At 34.5% G+C, this 20,398-nt stretch overlaps 1 protein-coding gene across 1 annotated transcript in view; it reads left to right on the forward strand.

Moving 5' to 3' along the window:
• Positions 1-20,398, forward strand: part of LOC119002133 (pregnancy zone protein-like) — a 42,724-nt gene that overhangs the window by 1,681 nt on the left and 20,645 nt on the right. Inside the window, exons 2-14 of the mRNA XM_037067802.1 lie at positions 1,983-2,166; positions 2,831-2,984; positions 3,148-3,200; positions 3,774-3,794; positions 4,247-4,415; positions 5,152-5,236; positions 7,301-7,424; positions 9,034-9,148; positions 9,545-9,654; positions 11,133-11,294; positions 12,063-12,290; positions 13,393-13,456; positions 17,578-17,720. Coding sequence (XP_036923697.1) covers positions 1,983-2,166; positions 2,831-2,984; positions 3,148-3,200; positions 3,774-3,794; positions 4,247-4,415; positions 5,152-5,236; positions 7,301-7,424; positions 9,034-9,148; positions 9,545-9,654; positions 11,133-11,294; positions 12,063-12,290; positions 13,393-13,456; positions 17,578-17,720 — 1,612 coding nt within the window. The remainder of the gene's footprint in view (positions 1-1,982; positions 2,167-2,830; positions 2,985-3,147; positions 3,201-3,773; positions 3,795-4,246; positions 4,416-5,151; positions 5,237-7,300; positions 7,425-9,033; positions 9,149-9,544; positions 9,655-11,132; positions 11,295-12,062; positions 12,291-13,392; positions 13,457-17,577; positions 17,721-20,398) is intronic.

Here is a 20,398-nt window from a genome sequence, read left to right on the forward strand (position 1 = left end):
CAGCAGCCAAGGGAGACCAGCATGGTGTGGAACAGCACTCTGGTGTGTGGAGCTCAGCTGTCTCAGCAGTGGTCTGGATCTTGCCTCATTTATTCCCTTGGGGGTGGTGTACCACCCTTCTGGGTCTCTTGGTAAGTGTCTTGGCACCCTTGAGCCAAGTGGTCAATTTCCCTAGGAATCTATCTATAGGTGGTCCCGCTCTACAGACACAGCTGTTCTCACCACATGTGCAGATATCTTACGTGTGCCTCATTGCCAGATGTGTCTAGCATGACTTAGGTAGTTTCCTTCTTGAACCTAAGTGTCATGGCTGACTGGCAGCCATCTTGGTCAACATAAGTAACTCCATTTTGTTTTATATGCTTTATGCTATTTTCACCAAACCAATGCCATTTTATTGGTCTGCTCTTCATACAAGGACCCTTTCAGAAGGACAAAAGGCATGAATGAGCAAGCAGAGCTTCTCAGAATGCAGCATATTTGGTGATTATAAATAATGATTAAAGAGCCACAAGAGAGTGATATTTTATTCTGGGTATATGTGGTAATATTTTTGGTGATTAGGCTAGCTAGGCATGGCTTTTCTTTAATTACCAGAGAATGAAAAATAGAAAAGAGCTAAAGTTGCTTCTAAAACAGTAATAAAAAACAAGGGTGGGGGCATGAAAAATGGGGACATCTGTAATAGTGTAAACAATAAAAATAAAGTGAAATAAATAAATAAACAAAAGTAGTAAAAAGCAATTCAAGTCTTCCTTATGTATTAAATGGTATCTTTTTATTATTCCCTGGAACAATGGAATTTCTTGATATCTTCCATCTGAAACAAACCCAAGACTACAAGAAGAGAGGTGTTTATACTGTCAATGATGATTAACTGATTAATCACATTTTGCTTTTGTTAAAGAAAATAAAGTGTTTTTTGTGCTTTATTGACAATCGATGAAAAAATTATAAGATATTAAAAGTGGCTAGTGTAATGATCTGATATGTGTATATATTATGAAAGTAATCCCCTTGTTAATTAACACATGGCTTTTTTACATATTTACTCCTTTTTTTATGGTGACATCATTAAGTAGTATTCTCTTAGCAAATTTAGGTTATACAAAAGAGTATTATCAACTATAGTCACCATGTTGTATAGTAGATCCTGAGGCCTTATTCATCTTATAACTGAAAGTCTATACCCTTTTACCAGCATATTTATCTCTATTCCTCCCACATCCTACCCTGGCAACCATTTGTCTACTCTGTTTCTATGAATTTAATTTTAATAGTTTTTTGTTGTATTTTTTCCATTACTACTTTTCTACCTATACCCTCTTCTCCCTCTATCCACCCCCCACCATTACCACACAGTTATCAGTGTCCCAGTGTCCATGGCGTCCATGAATTCCTTTTTTTTTTTTGCTCAATCCTTCTGCCACCCAAGTCCCCTGCTCAGAGCTTTCAGCCTGCTCTCTATCTATGAATCTGTATTTATTTATTTTTAGATTTCAGATGTAAATGTTACCATGCAGTGTTATCCTTCCCTGGCTTATTTCATTCAGCATAATGTCCTCAATGTGGATGGCCATTGCTGTCACAAATGGCAGGATTTCCTTCCTTTTTATAGCTGAATAATATTCCACTATATATAATCACATTTTCTTGATCTATTTCTAAACTCGTAAAATATTTCTGTCCAAAATACGTAATAATTCATGGATTGCTTATCCATAGCTTATAAATAGGTTTACAAATATTACCAGGGCATATGTTTCTACAAGAGAGGTATATACATGTTTAGCTTGTTGGGTTTCTGAGTTTCTAAAATCTTTTGGATAGGCTTTGGATCCAAGAATATGCTCTTCTATACTCCTGATGAAATCTGGCTTTATTCTGATTGGTGATGATAACAAAGATTATCTTGGAAGCAGCCACAACAATGATGTCTTTGCAACCTCTCCATGCTTGAGCCGGACTCTCCTTCTCCACAGGCAGTACCTGGTGGTGGTCCCATCACAACTGTACAGTGGAGTTCCTGAGAAGGCCTGCGTCATGCTTAATCACCTGAATGAGACCGTGAGACTGAACATGATCCTGGAGTATGAAACGCACACCCAGACCCTCCTGTCAGACCTGGTGACGGACGAGGCCTCCTTCTACTGCAGCCCCTTCACTGTCAGCATCACTCTTTGGGATAAGGGGCATTGTCAATGAAAGCGCAGATCAGTTGAAGCCTTGTGTTCTGACCCCCAGCAATAGCAAAGCGTAATGAAATTCTACTGAATGTGCTTAGATAATATTTACAAACAGATCTAGTGGAATATACAAAAGCTAACTGTAGACATAGGAAAAATTTTGTTTGCTCTTAAACTTCTAAGACAATGTTTATGCCATCAGAGATATAAGCACTAAGATTGGTCAACTTAAGGGACTTATCTAAGATCTCACAGGTGGCTGATGGCTAATGTATTGCCCCAGTTACCTTGTATTACTTAAGGAATTAAATATTTAGTTAATCATACTGGTTTACTAGCAATATAACATAGAATTGCTGTGAAAATACAAGCATGTAATTTCCTTCACTGTCATTACTGGTTGAATGTCATCACTGATTGAAGATTGTTTTGTTGCAATCCTATTTCCCCTTAATTAAATCAATGATTGTTACTGTACTGTTATACAATCATAATAATCTATAAAACAGGGGAAATAATTCTTGACCATATCTGCGACTAATTCTCTTGGAACTAACCAGAAAAATGAGAATATCATAAAGGCCAAAACATTCAGAAGTGAGTCAGTCTGGGCAGATTCCTCAACCCATATTTCTATTTTACAGATTCCAGAGTTGCCAACTTCCTCAGTGTTCATCACTGTGCAGGTGAAAGGACTGACCCAGGAGTTCAAGAAGAGGAAGGCAATGCAAATAATGAAAGTAGAGAGTCTAGTCTTTGTCCAGACAGACAAACCTGTCTACAAACCAGGACAAACAGGTACAAGGAACCAAATGAACGAGGGCACCTTAAGCGGCAGGGCGTTGGGAGGCGAGATTCTTTATTACTTTATTCTGCAGTCATGGAAGTCCTGGCTTGTGGTTATCTGTGCTGTTACTTTGGTTTCCCCTGGAGGGTTTCATGGGGAAAATCTCTGTTTCAGTGAGATTCCGCATCGTCTCTGTGGATGTCAATTTTCTCCCTTTGAATGAAACGGTGAGTCTCATAATAATGGGGGAGGTTTGGGAAAACGTGCAAAAAGTTAAAAGCCTCCTCTTTGGGGGAACCTAAGACCAATATGAGATACTTAAACCTATCACAGAAAGAGTTCACGAAAGGTCAACTTCTGGAGGATAAGAGAAATCGGTTCATCAATTACATTCTTAAAATAAATTTAATACTACTTAAATGATATTCTTAAAGATACCAATTACTTTATTGAACAAAGGAAAAATAACTGTATTTGAATTCTGTCTTAGAGAAATGGAGAATTTCTTAGAGACAAATATCATCTGCAAAATAAACTTACTATTCAGACCTTTTTTTTAACCTAAGTGTAAGTTTCCTCAACTTTACACTATTTCGTAAGGGGAAAGACATGACTTCTTAAGAGATGTGTATCCCAAACTAAATGTGTAGAGTCCTATGAGGCAAATTGGGGCACAATTCCTTGCCTGGACAAGAAATACACAAATTCACCTCCTCTGACCCAGACACTCTATCAATGCTGATACCGCGGTTTCCTCTTTGCAAACTCTATCTCACACCCTATTATTTCTTTCTTTTCAGTTCCCAGTGGTTTATATTGAGGTAGGTAATATATCATTGCACTTTAATTGGAATGAGGATTTACTACAAGTTATGTTCAATTGACTCTCTCTACCTCTTCTGTACCCACTAGCATTTCACCAAAACTAAATAAGCACTGGTTTTTCTGGTTTTTCTTAAATCTATTGAAGAGTGGATAAGATGTAAATGAAGGAACAAAATTCCCTGGGATGATGCAATTTAGTGGCTCTTCCAATATTTTTGGCCACAATAAATATGGCTAATCTCAAAAGGAGGTACTATAATCTGTAATATCTCTTAGCTGGTAAACTTATTATTTTCTCACTCTAGAATTCTTATAAAATTTTGCTAATACCTTTGGTGCCAATTTACCCACCATCTATTATCCACCTCTCAACATCACACTCCCCAAAGTCTATTTATCAAAAGTCTGCGTATCAATTGTTTCTATGAACTCATATTTTTACCTATAGAATCCTAAGAGGAACCGAATTTTCCAATGGCAAAGCCTCGGATTGCAAGGGGGGCTCAACCAGCTTTCTTTCCCACTCTCAGTGGAGCCCGCACTGGGTCCCTATAAGGTCATCGTGCAGAAGGAGTCAGGGAGAAAAGTGGAGCATTCCTTTGAAGTGGATGAATATGGTAAGAATTCTGCATGTGCCCAAGCCATTTATAACATTAGAGTAGTTAAGATCAGCTAGTAGGGATTTATTATCTAAATAACTAACTCTATACAACTGTGGAAAGGGCCAGAAAAGTACGTGTCCAGCAGGAATTGATGGATCAAAGGAAATTGCTAATAGTTCTCCCAAAGCAATGATGGCAACAAATAAATCAGACCTGGCAAGGGCACCTTCAGCTGCCAGAGTGAACCATGAAGAAAAACTGATAGAGCAATCTATGGAAGGCTGTTCCGCTTCATAGCTACCACTTCAGTGTTTCTGTAGCCAAATGTCTGGGGTGGGTCTAGGGCCTGTGTTAGTCAGCAGGGCTAGCAGTTCAGAAGAAGAATTGGACACAGAGGGAAAGAATAAGAACAAATGGAACCTACTGACCTCACTGTACCTGTTACCACATCTAACCACAACAATCTGCAGAAACCTAAGGTGCTGCTTTCCTTCCACCTTTGAAATACTGCACAAATTCAAGACAAGGAGATTCTAGGAAATGTAGTACCAGCTTAACCAAATTAATGACACCAGCTGTCCATGACTGCAAATGACATCTCCTTTCTCAGTAGTGTCCCTGCTGTTCCAAATTATAAATGAAATCATTTCATGTGATCTTACGATAAAGGTTCTCTAAGACAATTATTACTAAACACTTGCAAGATCTCCTGCCCATTCTCACCTCTTTTTTTTTCTTCTACTGACAACAGTTTTGCCCAAATTTGAGGTCCAATTGAAAATGCCCAAGACTATTGGTTTTCTAGATGAAGCATTTGAGGTAACCGCGTGTGGCCTGTAAGTTACATTTCTTATCTCCTTTCTACTTTCCTACTTTCCTTGTATTGCAAATAATTGTTAATGGACTTGGAAGTATTTTAACTACAGAACGAGTGACTCTCTTTCCCACTTGGCTGAGCCCTGATTAGGGAGCAAGAATGGTAGCATATGATACTTTTACTAGTAATATTAAAATAATTTACTGAACACTTAAAATGTGCTAAACAATGATTGAAGTGCCTTCCACTTATTAACATTTTTAGTCTTACATTAACCCTGTGAGATGGGGATAGTTAGCCTCAATTTACAGATGAGGAAACTCTGACACATAGAGGATTAAAAAAAAAACTTGCTCAAGCTCCAACAAGTAGTAAATGGCAGACTGGAATTTAAATCCAATAGTCTGGCTATAGATACTGAACTCATCACCAATATTCTCTCCTCTGCATTTAAAAAAAATCTAGATTCATAAGCATTTATATTTCCTAGGCACTGTGCTAACTTGGGCCTAGACTGTCCAACCCTGGAGCTCATGCTCATGACTTCTGTGTTATTCTGTGTTCTACCAGCCCCATTGTTTTATCGCTCCAGATTTCTTAAACTATGGAAATTTAGAAGAAGCTAAACTGGTCCTTTATTTTAAATGCTAGATACATAATGTAGAATTCAAAACATGTGTCATCGTTATTTCTTCCCAGACTGCCTTTTGGTGCAGTAGAGCACGCCCCCGCATGCACCAAGGAGAGACAGTGCCCCTGGCTTTTGAAAACAGAATGAGAAACATATGTTCAATCTTCTTACTAGTTTTGATGCTTTAAATTTTTCCAGCATAGGAAATACCTTTTGATTCAGACTTAACCATAAGATCCAACAAAGTGATCAAAATGTACTAAATAACTTACTATTTTATTAGTACTTATAGAAATTGGGGGGAATTTTTATTTTTTTTAAAAAAAGAGAAGTTTGGGGACACTGAACCCAAATCTCCTGTTCCTCACAGTTTGGCCAATAGGTTTCAAACTTAAATGTACATTAGAGCTTGTGGAGGTGCTTAGTTAAAGTGTAGATTCCTGAGCCTCACCTATAGCGATTCTAATCATGAATCTCAGGAGAGACTCGGGACTCTGAATCTCAACACATATGTCTCAAGTAGTTTCAATGTAGGTGGTACGTACAGCACACTTTGAGAAACAATACACTAAATTTGACTTCACATCATGTCTCAGTCCATTCAGGAGGCTGTACTAAAGTACCACAGACTGGGTAGCTTATAAACAACAGGAATTTATTGCCCACAGTTCTAGAGGCTGGGAAATCCAGGAGTGAGGTGAGAGCATAGTCAAGTTATGGTGAAGGTCCTCTTTTCGGTTCAGAGTTGGTGCTTTCCCCCCTTGTCCTCACGTGGTGGAAGGGGCCAGGGAGCTCTCTGACACCTCTTGGATAAGAGCACTAATCCCATTCATGAAGGTTCCACCCTCTGGATTTAAGCACCTCCCAAAGGCCTTTCACCCTAATACTATCCTCTTTGGAGATGAGAATTTCCAGATATGAATTTGGACACACACAAACCTGCAGACCACACCAGATTATACCCTTCTTTCTCATTTGGCAGAACCAGAATTAGTCATTGTGATAACGTTTATCGAGAACATGTTTGTTTTATAGCTAGTGCTTTCCCATTTAACTTCTCTTTTATCCTCTTAAAAGACATAAAAGTTAAGAGGTATGTTTCAAAGCTGGAATCATAACCTAGATAGTCTGACATCAGAGAAAAACAGAAATAAAATCAGCTTATAATAAAACCTCACCTCCGGGGAAGAAAGATCTGAGCAAAACCACACTGTCAATTTTTTATGTGGAGGTGTTTCAAAAGATTCAGTATTTTCTCCATATATCTTATAGATGTACGCTTACTCAGATAATTATGACAGTTTCAGAATAAGTGCTTTTAAAGTACAAATGCTATAGAAGGAAATATAGCTGCTCTAAATGAGCAAGATGGATGTACGAATGGACCAAGTCATGGGAAAAACAAGTTATTTATATTAAATATATTTTTGTATGGCTGCTTTATTCTTATAGATACACATATGGAAAGCCTGTCCCTGGTCTGGTGACAATTAATGTATGCAGAAAATATCCACATTTCTATTCCTCCTGTACAGAAAGACGTTCACAAAGTATCTGTGAAGAATTCAGTCAACAGGTATATGGAAACCATTCTCCCCAGGATATTAAAACCAGATCTTTGTTTTCTCCTAGATTATAATACTATGAGGAATACAGTAGACTACTGTGCTCTGAATACAAAACAATAGAGAGTAGTGTTTGAAATAGTCCCTTTGAAAAATTTTGAAGGGAAACATCATAAAATTGTGTGGTAACATTCAGAGCCCAGTTGAGGGTTAGGCTCACGAATTTATAGTAATATTTATTTGACTAGTTTTATAATTTTCTTCCTACTGCAATCAACATGCCAGGTATAAGGCCATAAAAGGATGTAAAAGTATCTAAAATTTGCTAGATAAATATGAGAGAAACCTAGCCCCCGAAATCTTTAATATATCAGAGAAACTAAGATTAATTTTTATTTCCAAGTGAGTCATGACCTCAAGATATAATTAAATATCATTAAATTTTATTATGCAGTATTTATTTTCATGTAACTACAAAAATAAAAATTAATCGCTATTAAAACATGGCTCTCAATGTTTAGTTTAGAAATCTGATTATAGTCATATGCTGCATAAGGATGCTTTAGTCAGTGATAGGCCTGGTCCACTCCTCTCTGTAATATCCCACTGCGACACATTACGTACCTGTTTGTGGTGATTCTGGTGTAATCCATCCTAATGCTCTACCAGTCCTATAAAAGTATAGCACATACAGTTAGGTACACTACATAGTAGTCAATAATAAATGACTATGGTGCTGGTATAGGTATTTACTATGCTATACTTTTCATCATTATTTTAGAGTGTACTCTTTCTTCTTATAAAAATGTGGTTTTTTTAATCATATGCCGCATCATGACAGTAGCAGCCTCATACAGCTCATGTTTACTCTGTCTCTCTTGATTGCAACATTTTCTCTTATGTTGATTTACCTTCATGTTGTTTTGCACAGTAACATGCTATACAGGCTTGTTGCCTTGGAACAATGGTCTGTCTATCCCATACAGCCTGGGTGTGTACTAGGCTCTGCCATCTAGGCATGTTTAAACACACCCCACTCCATGATGTTTGCACACCTACGTCAAGATGCATTTCTCCAAATGTATCCTCATTGTTAAGTGGCGCATGACTATGTTATAATAATTAATCAACTCAGTGAATATATTTGTTTTTATTAATTTTTGAGACTGAGGAAATACAATTCAGAAAACATAATCCTTAGCCAATATTTAGGTGGAGGTGGTTACAGAGGCTTGTTAGTTGTTGTATCTGGGTTGTGTTTGGAAGAGCAACAATTGTTGACCAAGAAATGAATGGGAGAAAGAATGTTATCATTTGAGGAACGACATACACAAAGATGTAATTGCAAAATACTGTGGCAAATTTGGACAATCCAGGAAGTTTAATATGGCAAAAATGAGATAGACTCTCGAGAAAAGAAAGGAGACAAAGATTGGCGAGAGTAACTGAATGATTAATGAAGACATTTTATGACATTTGGGGGCTTAAGAAAGGGTGACTAAAAGATGATCAGAATATTTATGAAATTTCCTTCCATAGCCAACAAAAAAATTTCCTTAAGTTAATAGCTAACGCTTTTGCTAGCAAATCAGAAGACCTAGAAATTCTCTTTCTCTTCAGGCAGATGAGAAAGGCTGTTTTACACAACTCGTAAAGACTAAATTATTTCAGCTGAAACTGAAAGAGTATGGCATGGAGTTAAAAGTGAAAGCCACGATCAGAGAGGAAGGAACAGGTTAGTATTATTTTTAAGTATTAATTCTTCATTTATTAATTTTATAACTTTTATCAAAATTTCATTCTATATAAAATACTTTATTGTTTCCAGGGAGTGTGAAAATAGCAAGATCCCTGTCCTCAAGAAATTAGAAATCTAAAAAGAATTTATACATGTGTGCGTGTGTGTGCACGAGACCTGGCCCGCAACCCAGGCATGTGCCCTGACTTGTAATCAAACCAGTGACCTTTTGGGTTAATATCCAATTGCATGTACTTTGTAAGTGCAAAAACCTCTGGAAAGATTAAGAAAAAAGGATATGGATGGTATTTTCTTATGATGGAGGGAAGCTGGGATGAAAGTAGGAGGTGAATTGAATACATAGAACTATTCAACTGCACTTATTTTTTTCAGGGTTGAAATTAACTGGGCATGGATCATGTAAAATCACCAATACCTTAAGCAAACTGGTATTTAAAAAAGTGGATTCATATTATAGACGTGGGCTCCCTTTCTTTGGGCAGGTAAAATATCTTTTTAATATAATCATAATTGGGGGGTGTGGCTTTTAATAAAATGAATTTTCATATCATAAAATCAAAATGTACTATGTAAATTAATATTTGTTTATAGTAATAAAATAAATTATAGCAAACTACAAACTCAAAAGGCAATGTCATCACAAAGTCCAGAAAATTGAAGCATAATTTTATCAATCAACTTTCTAACATATCTCTATATTCATTTCTTCTGAGTAGTTTAGGCTGCATATTCTTTTAAATAATAATTTTATAATATAATTTTCTAAAAAAATTAACAGTCTTTCAACTAGATGTTTAATTTTTGTAATTATTGATAGTTTTTAATCTTTTTCAAAAAATATTTTTATTCTGTTTCAAGTCTCAATATTGCTAGTAATATTGAGAAATTTTAGGACCAAGATGCAATTTAATAAACAATCAATTTTCTTTTATATAAGAAATGCAAGATTTCTGGGCATATTTGTTTTGTAGTCACTAATCTTTGAATTGATAGAATATAGCCAGTTTCTTCATTTTAGTGGCATAGTATGAATTTTATATTATCTCCATTTATTCTAGTATTTCATATTAAATTGACAAAATAATCAGTACATAGATATGATTAGACAAGATCATTTCAGGTTGGTAGAAAAGCATGAGGAAACTGAAGACCTGAAAGATCAGTGTAACTTGGCCAGAAATTTAAGAAAGATGGGAAAATGTCCAAGGCTCTAACTGTGAAACAGCTTTTCAAGAGCAAAGAACTAAGAAGCGGCCAGTGTGACTGGCTGACTTAGAAGGTATAACTATATTGACCGACTAGCTGTAGGTAAGCTAAAACAGACCTTAAGGGGCTTTTTAGTATATGTTTAGAATTTTGAGTTGAGAAATTACTGAAGATTTTAAGAATAACATGATTAGTTTAGCTGAGGGAGTACAGAGAATGGTTTAAACAAGGATGAAGCAGCAAGATGGACTGCATAAGGTTTAATAGAAAGCTAATGGAAATCACCTGGGAAAAAATGTTGTGGTTTTCATTGGAATGGTAACAATAGATTTAGAGAGAAGTAAATAGCAATAAAATATGTTTTACAGGGGAAGAGATAGCATTTGGCAATGGGTTAGATATAGGCAGTAATAAGGAAAATGACAGGAAAAAAGACCTCAATATTTCTGCATAAACTGTGGGATGGATAGAAGTAGCATGTACTGAGATAGAGAACACCAGACATGAAGAAAATGTAGAAAGGTAACACCATTAGTCCATTTTGGGATATTTTCAGTTGAATGCCCATGAATTATCTAAATTGAAATATCAAAAGTAACAATAATCCAGAGCCCAGAAAGGAAATCTTATTTTTAGACTCTAAGATCTGCGGTGAATGACAGTGACCAAGATGTCAATGGTGAACACAAAAAGAATGGATGATGGTGTTATGCGGTATTACACTTGAAGGCAACTATCACTTTCATATTTCCAGGTTCTTCTAGTTGATGAGAAGGATCAGCCACTCCCTAATAAAACTCTAACTGTCACTTTGGATGACACTGCATACCATTCCCACTTTACTACAAATGAGCATGGATTGGCGACCATTTCCATTGATACCACCAACCTCACATCTTCTTCCATTATGGTCACAGTAAGTGGAAAGAGCATCGGGAACCAAAAAGACAGAGATCACTAGGGCCACATAATTACAGGACATATGGGAAACACATGAGCCGAGGGATAAAACAAAAGATGATAAAGAGTAAAATAGAAATTAAGCAATGTAGACTTAAATTTTAAGAAACAAAAAATTCTTTGTTTTATTGTTGTCCAATTAAAGTTGTCCCAATTTTTCCTCCGTTGCTCTCCCCCACGCCTACCCCACACTCCCACAGAAACATAAAGATTTTTGTCAGAATTTTATAGACTGGCTCTGTTAGGTTGGCTTTGTTAAATTGACTCTGTTTACAGCATCATCTAATTTCAGGAGATGTTTATTAGATCACCTTGATATTCCCTTGAAAAATTCAATATTTTTATAATTTTATAATAAAATTACATTTTTCTTGATTTCTTTGGTATACTATTTTTTGTCTTGTATTGAGTGTTCAAATGATGTTGTGTGATTTACAGCCACAAGGGTATTAAGAAAAAATAACTGGTCTTGATTGTGAGTGAATAATATCTACTAAATTAGTACAGTATAACCTAAAATAAACTTAAGGGAAAGTCATTCACAGATTATGTTTTATTTGAGAAAGCAGCCTATAATAGAACTAAGCAAGGATGGTTTATATAACATCTTCAGTAAATTATAGAAAGTGACTAACACAGTCACTTTATATATACTGTATTATATAAATACAGTATATAATACATATTAAAATGGACTATGTAAGATTTTTATTCCTTCCATTAGATCATTTACAAAAAGTATTCCAGCTGTTTTGATACCCTTTGGCTTCAAGAAATTCATTCACCAGCACGTCAAACTGTAAAGCATATTTTTTCTCCAAGCAAGAGTTATGTTCACCTTGAACTTCTTGCTGGTACCATAGCCTGCGGAAAAACCCAAGAGATACGCGTGCACTACATTCTGAATGGACAGACTATCAAAGATGAAAAGGAGTTAATCTTCTATTATTTGGTGAGAATGAAAGCCACTGCAGCCCTTCTCAATTGTGCAGATCCCAAAAGATTGAGTTCCTATCTAAGTAACGCCCTTTATCAAATATCAACATAAATATGTATATTTTTTGTTTTGATGCTTGAAGAGAAGTTTTTAGTATATAAGTAAACACAAGATAAGAATCAAGAATACTTTCAACAAGAAATAAAATGTTAGACAATAATCTGGAAAAAATAAATTTTGACAATAGTGGGAGAAGTAAAAATTAAAACAATAAAGCAGTAGTATTGTATACTTATAAAGTTTGAATAATTTATGAAGTTTATGACTGGTATAAGTCCAGGGAAAAGTACCTTCACAGACATATTATAAATTGGTGTGATATTTTTAAGGCCAATATACCTATTTATGTTCCCAAATTAACATACTCAAAGCTAGTAGTTACCCAAGTCATTATTACAAAAAAAATGTTATGTGTAGAAAGTTCTATATAGGAACATTAACTATCACATTCTCTAAAATTTTAGTAAAAAATTAAAAGATGACAGTAAGTTAGAATCTTAGATTTATTGTTACCTGCTTCTGTACCTTGGACAATGTACCTACTCCCATCTATGAAGAGAAAAGTCAGTCATCTCACCCTAATACTGGAGTTGGCATTTGTAAGACTTCATAAGATTACTATGTAAATTAAATATAATCCTAAAACTATTTAGTTCAGTGCGTGGAAAACAGAGAGAGTTTCAATACATTTAGTTTTGTGGCTTTCTAAATGAAGACTATAGAGAATGTTTACATATATTTTATATCTGCCTTCATTACAGGTTGCTTTGTGTATAATAGATGTTAAAATATTTTTAAAGATTATGTAAACTTGAGATAATATTTACAATGCAAACTAAATATTAAGAAAAATACAAAAACCTTGTATAAGTATATGTTTGTCACTTAAAGCACATTAATTATATGTATAGGAATGTATTAGTAGAGAAATTTGGAGATGAAAAATAACTGCTGGGTTAAAGTAGTGAAATTTTTGTTTATTTATATGTTACCATTTTGATTATGTTTAATATGTGCCCTTCAGAATAATATTGAGTGCATTTTCTCTCTGTCTCAGATTAAAGCAAGAGGAAGCATTTCCCAGTCCGGTATCCATGTGTTGTCCATTGAACAAGGAAACAGTGAGTACTCTCAGGATTTCCTAGTTTTTCTCTCATATTGCCAAAGCAAGATTTTATCAAGAATAAGTTATTTTTACATTAGAGAAAGTTGTCAACAATTCTCTTCCATAAACCAAACAGGAGAAAACTTACACAAAAGTTTTATTTTAGTCTACTTAGTATTTTTCTTCTTTTTATAACATGTCTATATTTTATTTTAGGAATACAATTTATAAATTTTATTTAGAAATTTTCCTAGGTTATAGGAAAATTTCTATTATAAAGTGAGTATATTCCTAAAATAAAATATACTCACTTTATAATGATTTTAAAAATGTAGAAGATGATTGAAAATGCAGAAAAACCACCAAAGGAAAGTTTTACTCTGTATGTTTTTGTATTAGTTTCCTATTGCTTCTGTAATAGGCCACCATACACTTTCTGACTTAAAACCATGCAAATTTATTATTTTATAGTTCTGTAGGTCACAAGTCTCACTGGGCTAATATCAAGGTGTTAGCAAGACAACTTTCATTCTAGAACTTTAGATGATTATCTGTTTCCTTGCCTTTTCCAGCTTCTATAGAACTTCCTCTCTCTCTCTCTCTCTCTCTCTCTCTCTCGGTTTAAAGGTAAATATTTATTAAAATGGGAAATCAGATCAAGATAAATTGCCAGTGCCATAAAATTATACTAACTTTATTGAGACGATCACTTAGTACGCTATATAATGTCTGATCACTAGGTTGTACACCTGAAACTAACATTGTATGTCAACTATAATTTAAAAGTTTAAAATTTATATAAAAATATTGTATAGAAAAAAATAAAGCATTTCTAGTTCTTCATTCCTGCCTTTCTCTTTCAAACATTATTGTGATTATGCTGGGCCTGCTTAGATAAACCAATATAATCTTCCCATCTCAAGGGAAGATTATATTGACTTAATCACATTTGCAAAGTCCCTTTTTCTATATAAAGTAACATATGCACATATTTTCGAGATTATGACATGAATATCTTGGGGGATACATTGTTCTGCCTCTGGTCCACCCTCTGATCCAAAAGGTTCACATCCATCTCACAGGTAAATTGCATTCACCTCATTCCAACATACCTAAATGTCTCAATAGATTATATCATTAACCCAAGTCAAAAATCTCATATAAATCTCATGAACTCAAAAGTTCCAAATGTCACCATCTGCATCATCTACATTAGATGTCAGTGGGGCCCTAAGTATAATCAATTCTAGACAAAATGTATTATCACTCTCAAGGAAGTTTGAAAGCTGCACAAACACTAGTTTTCAAGATCTAGTAAAAATCCTCTTGGGTTCATATTTCCGCCCTCTGAGCTCAAGTCTTTACTCACAGAATCATTCTTTCTTTCTCATGAAGTATAGCATATGTTTGCAACTTAATAGTTTAATCAGCTTGTTTCTTGTCTGTAGAATTTGATGAGTCATATATCCTCCTTTCATTTTATGCTGTCTCTGTCATTTTTGGCCCAAGCTGGTGTTGTTTCTGCTGATACAAATTTCTCAAAAATTCTGAGGGTCTCCCATGTGTCATGTGGACTCACTCCATTAAACAAGAATCTTCTCCACAGATTTTTCTTGAATAATTTTATCTCTTTTCAGCTCTTGCTGAGATAGCTTAAGGGAGCTGTGGTCTTTCTCTTCAATTTTCTGGAAGAATTTATTCAGACTTGTTTTTTGTTTCCTTTAAATATTTGATAGAATTTATTAGTGCATCCCTCTGGGCATCAAATTTTTTCTGTAAGAAGGTTTTAGCTGGAAATTCATTTTTAAGTGAGTTGGTGCTTCTTTATTTAAAATAATGGCTAATTAAGTGAAAGCTAAAATCTGTTGTCTTTTCACATTTTCCCCCATAAGACACAACAGTAATAAATGTAGCTAAATTAAAATGATGCTATGTTCTTTTTGTCAAAGTGGTTTTTAGCTCAAGTGTGAAATTGGAGATTATCATCTCAACTTTGCTCTTTAACAATTTTAAAATGTTATATTTTTTCTATTTCTAATACTGGAAAACTGCATATGATTGATTTTTTTCTAAGTCTCCAAGCATGGTATCTCTTGACTAAAAGGAATCTGAATTGGTAAGTGCCCAAATACTAATATAGAGCCAAATAAAGGAAGACTAACTCACTTGAAGCTAGGGGTAAGCACTTGGGAGTGTACATTTTATATATATATATATATATAAATATGTGTGTGTGTGTGTGTGTGTATAATTTTATTGTTGTTCAAGTACAGTTGTCTCTATTTACCCCCACCCCACCGATCCCCATCTCTCACCTTCAGCTTTGTCTATGGGTCTTTTATACATGTTCCTTGGAGACCCTTCTCCTTCTTTCCCCTGTTATCCCTCTCCCTCCTCCCTTCTGATCACTGTCAGTTTGTTCTTTATTACCATGTCTCTTGTTCTATTTTGCTCACTTGTTTGTTTCATTGATTAGGTTCCACTTATAGGTGAGATCACATGGTATTTGTCTTGTACTTCTTGGCTTATTTCACTTAGCACAGTGCTCTCCAGTTCCATCCATGCTATCATGAAGGAAATTCATTTTCTTTAATAGATTCAGTGCAGTATAGGTTAGCTATTACTTCTTGAGTGAGATTTGATGGTGTATATTATTCAATGACTTTGTCTACTTGTCTAAATTATCTACTTTATTGACATAAAACAGTCCATAATATTTCTTATACTTTCTTAAAATATAATTCTTATATTTTCTTAAAATATCTTTAGAAATAATACCTCTTTAAGTCAAGATATTGATCATTTCTATCTTCTCTATTTCTTGTTACAGATGTATCATGTTACAGGTGTATCAATTATGTTGATTTTTCTCAAACAAGTGGCTTTGGTTGAATTAATTTCTCTTTTTCTACATTTATGTCATGATATCCACTGATTTTTGTTTTTTGTTTTTTGCTTACTTAGCATATAATATACTCTTCTCAGTTTCTTCATGTGTAAGCTGAAGTAATTGAGACCTTTCTTCCTTTCTAATATAATTATTGGTGCTATGCATTTTCCTCAAAATACTGCTTTAAATACATTCTACAAATGCTTACATGTGAATTTAAAATTGTTGCTAAGAGCATATCAAAGCCCAAAGTGGCTCATAAAGCAATTTCTTCCAAATTAGTTGTTGTAATAGAGTTTGATTTGTGTATGCAGTTAAGTACCTAGAGGGGTGGAATGATAAGAAAAAGGTATTTCTTTAAGAAAATAAGTACTTCATTTTATTTGGTTGTACAAATGGTTGTTTTTTTCATTTGTCTTTTGCTTGTAAAAAAACTCAATGCTAAATTTGAGTACTTTAGTGTATAACCACTTGTTAATAAAACTATTAATAAAATTAATTTCTCCCTGTGTTTAATCTGACTCCAGAAATCCACCTTCATACACTTTCAGTATTATTATTTCAAATTTATATTGACCCTGCTGTTTTTTATATTTTCACTACCAGTTGCCTTCAAATCTTTTGGAAGGCTATATTTTGTAAAGAATGTTATGCTACAAAGATCAAACTTAAAACATTATTTGAGAAAATTAAGCAGGTACATTATATAAGTACTATGCAATTCACTCAGAAAACAACCACTAAGGTAAATGCAGAGAATTCTTTTATAAAGATGAGAGGCACAGCTTGTTTTATATGTGATTATTTGTACCTATATCTCTGCTCCTTTGTAAATGATCTCAGGGTAGCAACTGTGTTTCATTCTTTGAATTGTCCTTATGCATATGACAAGAATTGTGCTGATTTGGACCATAGACAGAGATAATTAAAGATGTCTAGAAGTTCTCTCTTAGCTTCTTTCTTAATAAATATTTTCTAATTTAAAAACAGAGACATGACTAAATGTTTTTTTCTACCTAAGCAGAAGAAATGAACAAATGAATCGAAATCTTTAAGGAAAAATGTCATTAGTTCAATGTATATTTATTGAACACTGCTACATGCACAATGGTATAAATGCAAGTCTTTTCTTACTTTAGTATACTCCAAATAAAAATAAGCTAAATTATTTGAGGAACTCTTCTTTGTAAAAGTGAGAATTCTTCCCTCTTCCTAATCTATTTTCTTGAACTTCCTTTATTCTCCAGTGAATGGGGTATTTTCCTTCCCCTTTCAAGTGGAGTCAGACATTGCTCCTACTGCCCAGTTGTTTGTTTATACTACTTTACCCAATGGAGAAATTGTTGCAGATACACAGCAACTTGAGATTGAAAACTGTTTTGCCAATAAGGTGGGTGTTTTTCTTAAGCCCAGTCCTTTTATCCAACGCTCTTTTTGAAGTGTGTAAAATAAGAACAAACATACATGGACAATAACTAAGACGGGGGGCGGAGATGGGAGAGGGTGGGGAGCACTGGGGGGGTGCAGGGCTGGGAATACAAGAAAGAAAACTGTACTTGAACAAAAGTTAAATAAAAAGTAAATAAAAATAAAAAATAAAAAGACCGTCATATAGTCTGCTCCTAAAACTTGCCCCCAAAGGTCCTCTAAAGGCAGGGAATGATGCCATACCTTGAGAGGTCCAGTGGGGTAGTCCAAATCAGATTGCCATTAGCACAGTTTTTTGAGTCTCTTGTTTTATCTTAAAACTTACATGAAATTAAGAATCTATTTTATTATAAAGTTCTAATGCCTTTAATTTTGAAATGTTTGTTCCACATTTTTAATTAAAATTGATGTTTCATAAGGATGTATCAGTTTTATCTCATCATGCCAGCTGTCATACCTCCACGTACTACTACAGAAACCAGTAACTTGTGAGTTTAAATTTAGTTTGATAATAGAGAACAAGGGTACATGTATGTACCCCATTTTGAGAAACATAGCCTGAGCACTCTAATAATGACTACAGCATAAAAACATAGCAGCTGTAAGTGAGATCTTCATATAGTTCATAAAAACACACAGCTGTAAAGAGAAGCCTACTGAGGTGTAAATAAACACTATCCCAATAGACTGTGGTGCTGTAATCCTAAAATTAACAATCACACAGGATCCACCAACTTCAGGCATCTTTTTAAAAATATATCTAGAAGGGCTTTTTAACATGGGTATTTTGGAGATTAAAACAATATGCATTTATAGCAAGTGAACATTTCTGTAATCAGAACTGTATTTAGTTCATCTATATCTTAATATATATACTATAGTCTAAAAAATACGGACGGGATTCTGATATAAATGTTCAATTCCACCTTACAAAAAATGCTATTAAACCAGAACAGGTGTCCAAGAGCATAGTTTCTGTCCTGTTTAGATGTTCTGTGTGTTTTATATGAGCCAGAAGAAATTTCTGCTTTGAACTTCAATGCCCTCATTGCTAATTATAGACAGTTAGTTGTTCGTTAAACCTTAGAATGTCTGCATTATGCTACAGCTTCCAACACTCATTCTAGCATTGGTCTCTCTGTGGTGCAAGTCACATGAAAACTCTTCTGTAAAACCACAAACTTCCACATAGAAGCTAAACTCCATACACATTGTATTCAATCACTGATGTCAAATGTCTTTTAACTTATCACTGATCAGACATGGAGATCAGTTATGAAAAATAAGTAATTATAAATGAAGATTTTACACAGTATTTAGAAGAAAGTATGCTTTTTCTATTTACAAAAATTTCTAAAAAGAGGACTACTAAAGTTAACAATTGAGGCCCCTGCAAGTCAGGCACTCTGACAGGACAAAGAGCAGAGCAAAGAGTGGGCTGAGAATGTGAAGAAAGATCCAGGTCAGTTTGAGACATGTGTTCCACCAAACCAATATACTTTAAATATTTTTTTCAATTTTGGTGGAGTAAAGAAAAACTGTTTTCTATTCAAAATACTTACCTTTTTTACCTCTATTCATATCCCCCATTTTTACTTTTAAAATAACAGATTTAGAAGCCCTGGCTGGCGTAGCTCAGTGGATTGAGCGCGGGCCTGAGAACCAGACGATCGCGGTTCGATTCCCAGTCAGGGCACATGCCTGGGTTGCAAACCGGTTCCTTGCAGGCTAACTACCAGCAGGGGATGCACAAAAAGGCAACCATACATTGATGTTTCTCTCCNGAGCAAAGAGTGGGCTGAGAATGTGAAGAAAGATCCAGGTCAGTTTGAGAAATGTGTTCCACCAAACCAATATACTTTAAATATTTTTTTCAGTTTTGGTGGGGTAAAGAAAAACTGTTTTCTATTCAAAATATTTACCTTTTTTACCTCTATTCATATCCCCCATTTTTACTTTTAAAATAACAGATTTAGGATAAACATTACATAATATGTAACAGTTTAAATTGCCTATCATTTTTAGCCAGATGTAATTATTCATTGAGGATAACATTACTCAATATAGGTTGGTACAGACTCTCAAAATACAAAGCCTTTTTTGGTTCTCATGTCCACAAAACATTTTATGTTTTCTAACATGTCCACTTCTTAGCTAAACGTTTTTCAGTTGATTATAATTCCAAATAACTGACTTCATATGGACATGCAAACATATTTTAATGAACTTAAATTTTATAAAAATGAAAACACACATGTTTAAAACAAAATTCCCCATAAGTAGCATTTTCATAATATAATGAACTGTAGAGATGACTTCTATGGCATCTTGAGGAAAAATCAATTGCTTATTTTTTCATATATGTCTCATAATACATAAATCCCAGCTATTACATTAATTCAGTAGATGGCATAACAGGATTATCATAGTGAAATTCAGCAACACAAGTCAAATATTATTTCACTAGACACACTGACTTTTTATTCCAATCCAAATCAGCTTTCAGTTCAAGAACTTAAGTTACCTGATGCCACTACAGTAACTACATTTTTAATGATTTTATTTTATGTTTTGACTATAAAAATCAGATTGTACCCAAACATAAGGAACCAATAGATTCACTTACCAATGAATCTCTAC

Source organism: Sturnira hondurensis, unplaced genomic scaffold, assembly GCF_014824575.4.
Source record: "Sturnira hondurensis isolate 20B ecotype Veracruz unplaced genomic scaffold, ASM1482457v3 Scaffold0017436, whole genome shotgun sequence".
Lineage (NCBI taxonomy): Eukaryota > Metazoa > Chordata > Mammalia > Chiroptera > Phyllostomidae > Sturnira > Sturnira hondurensis.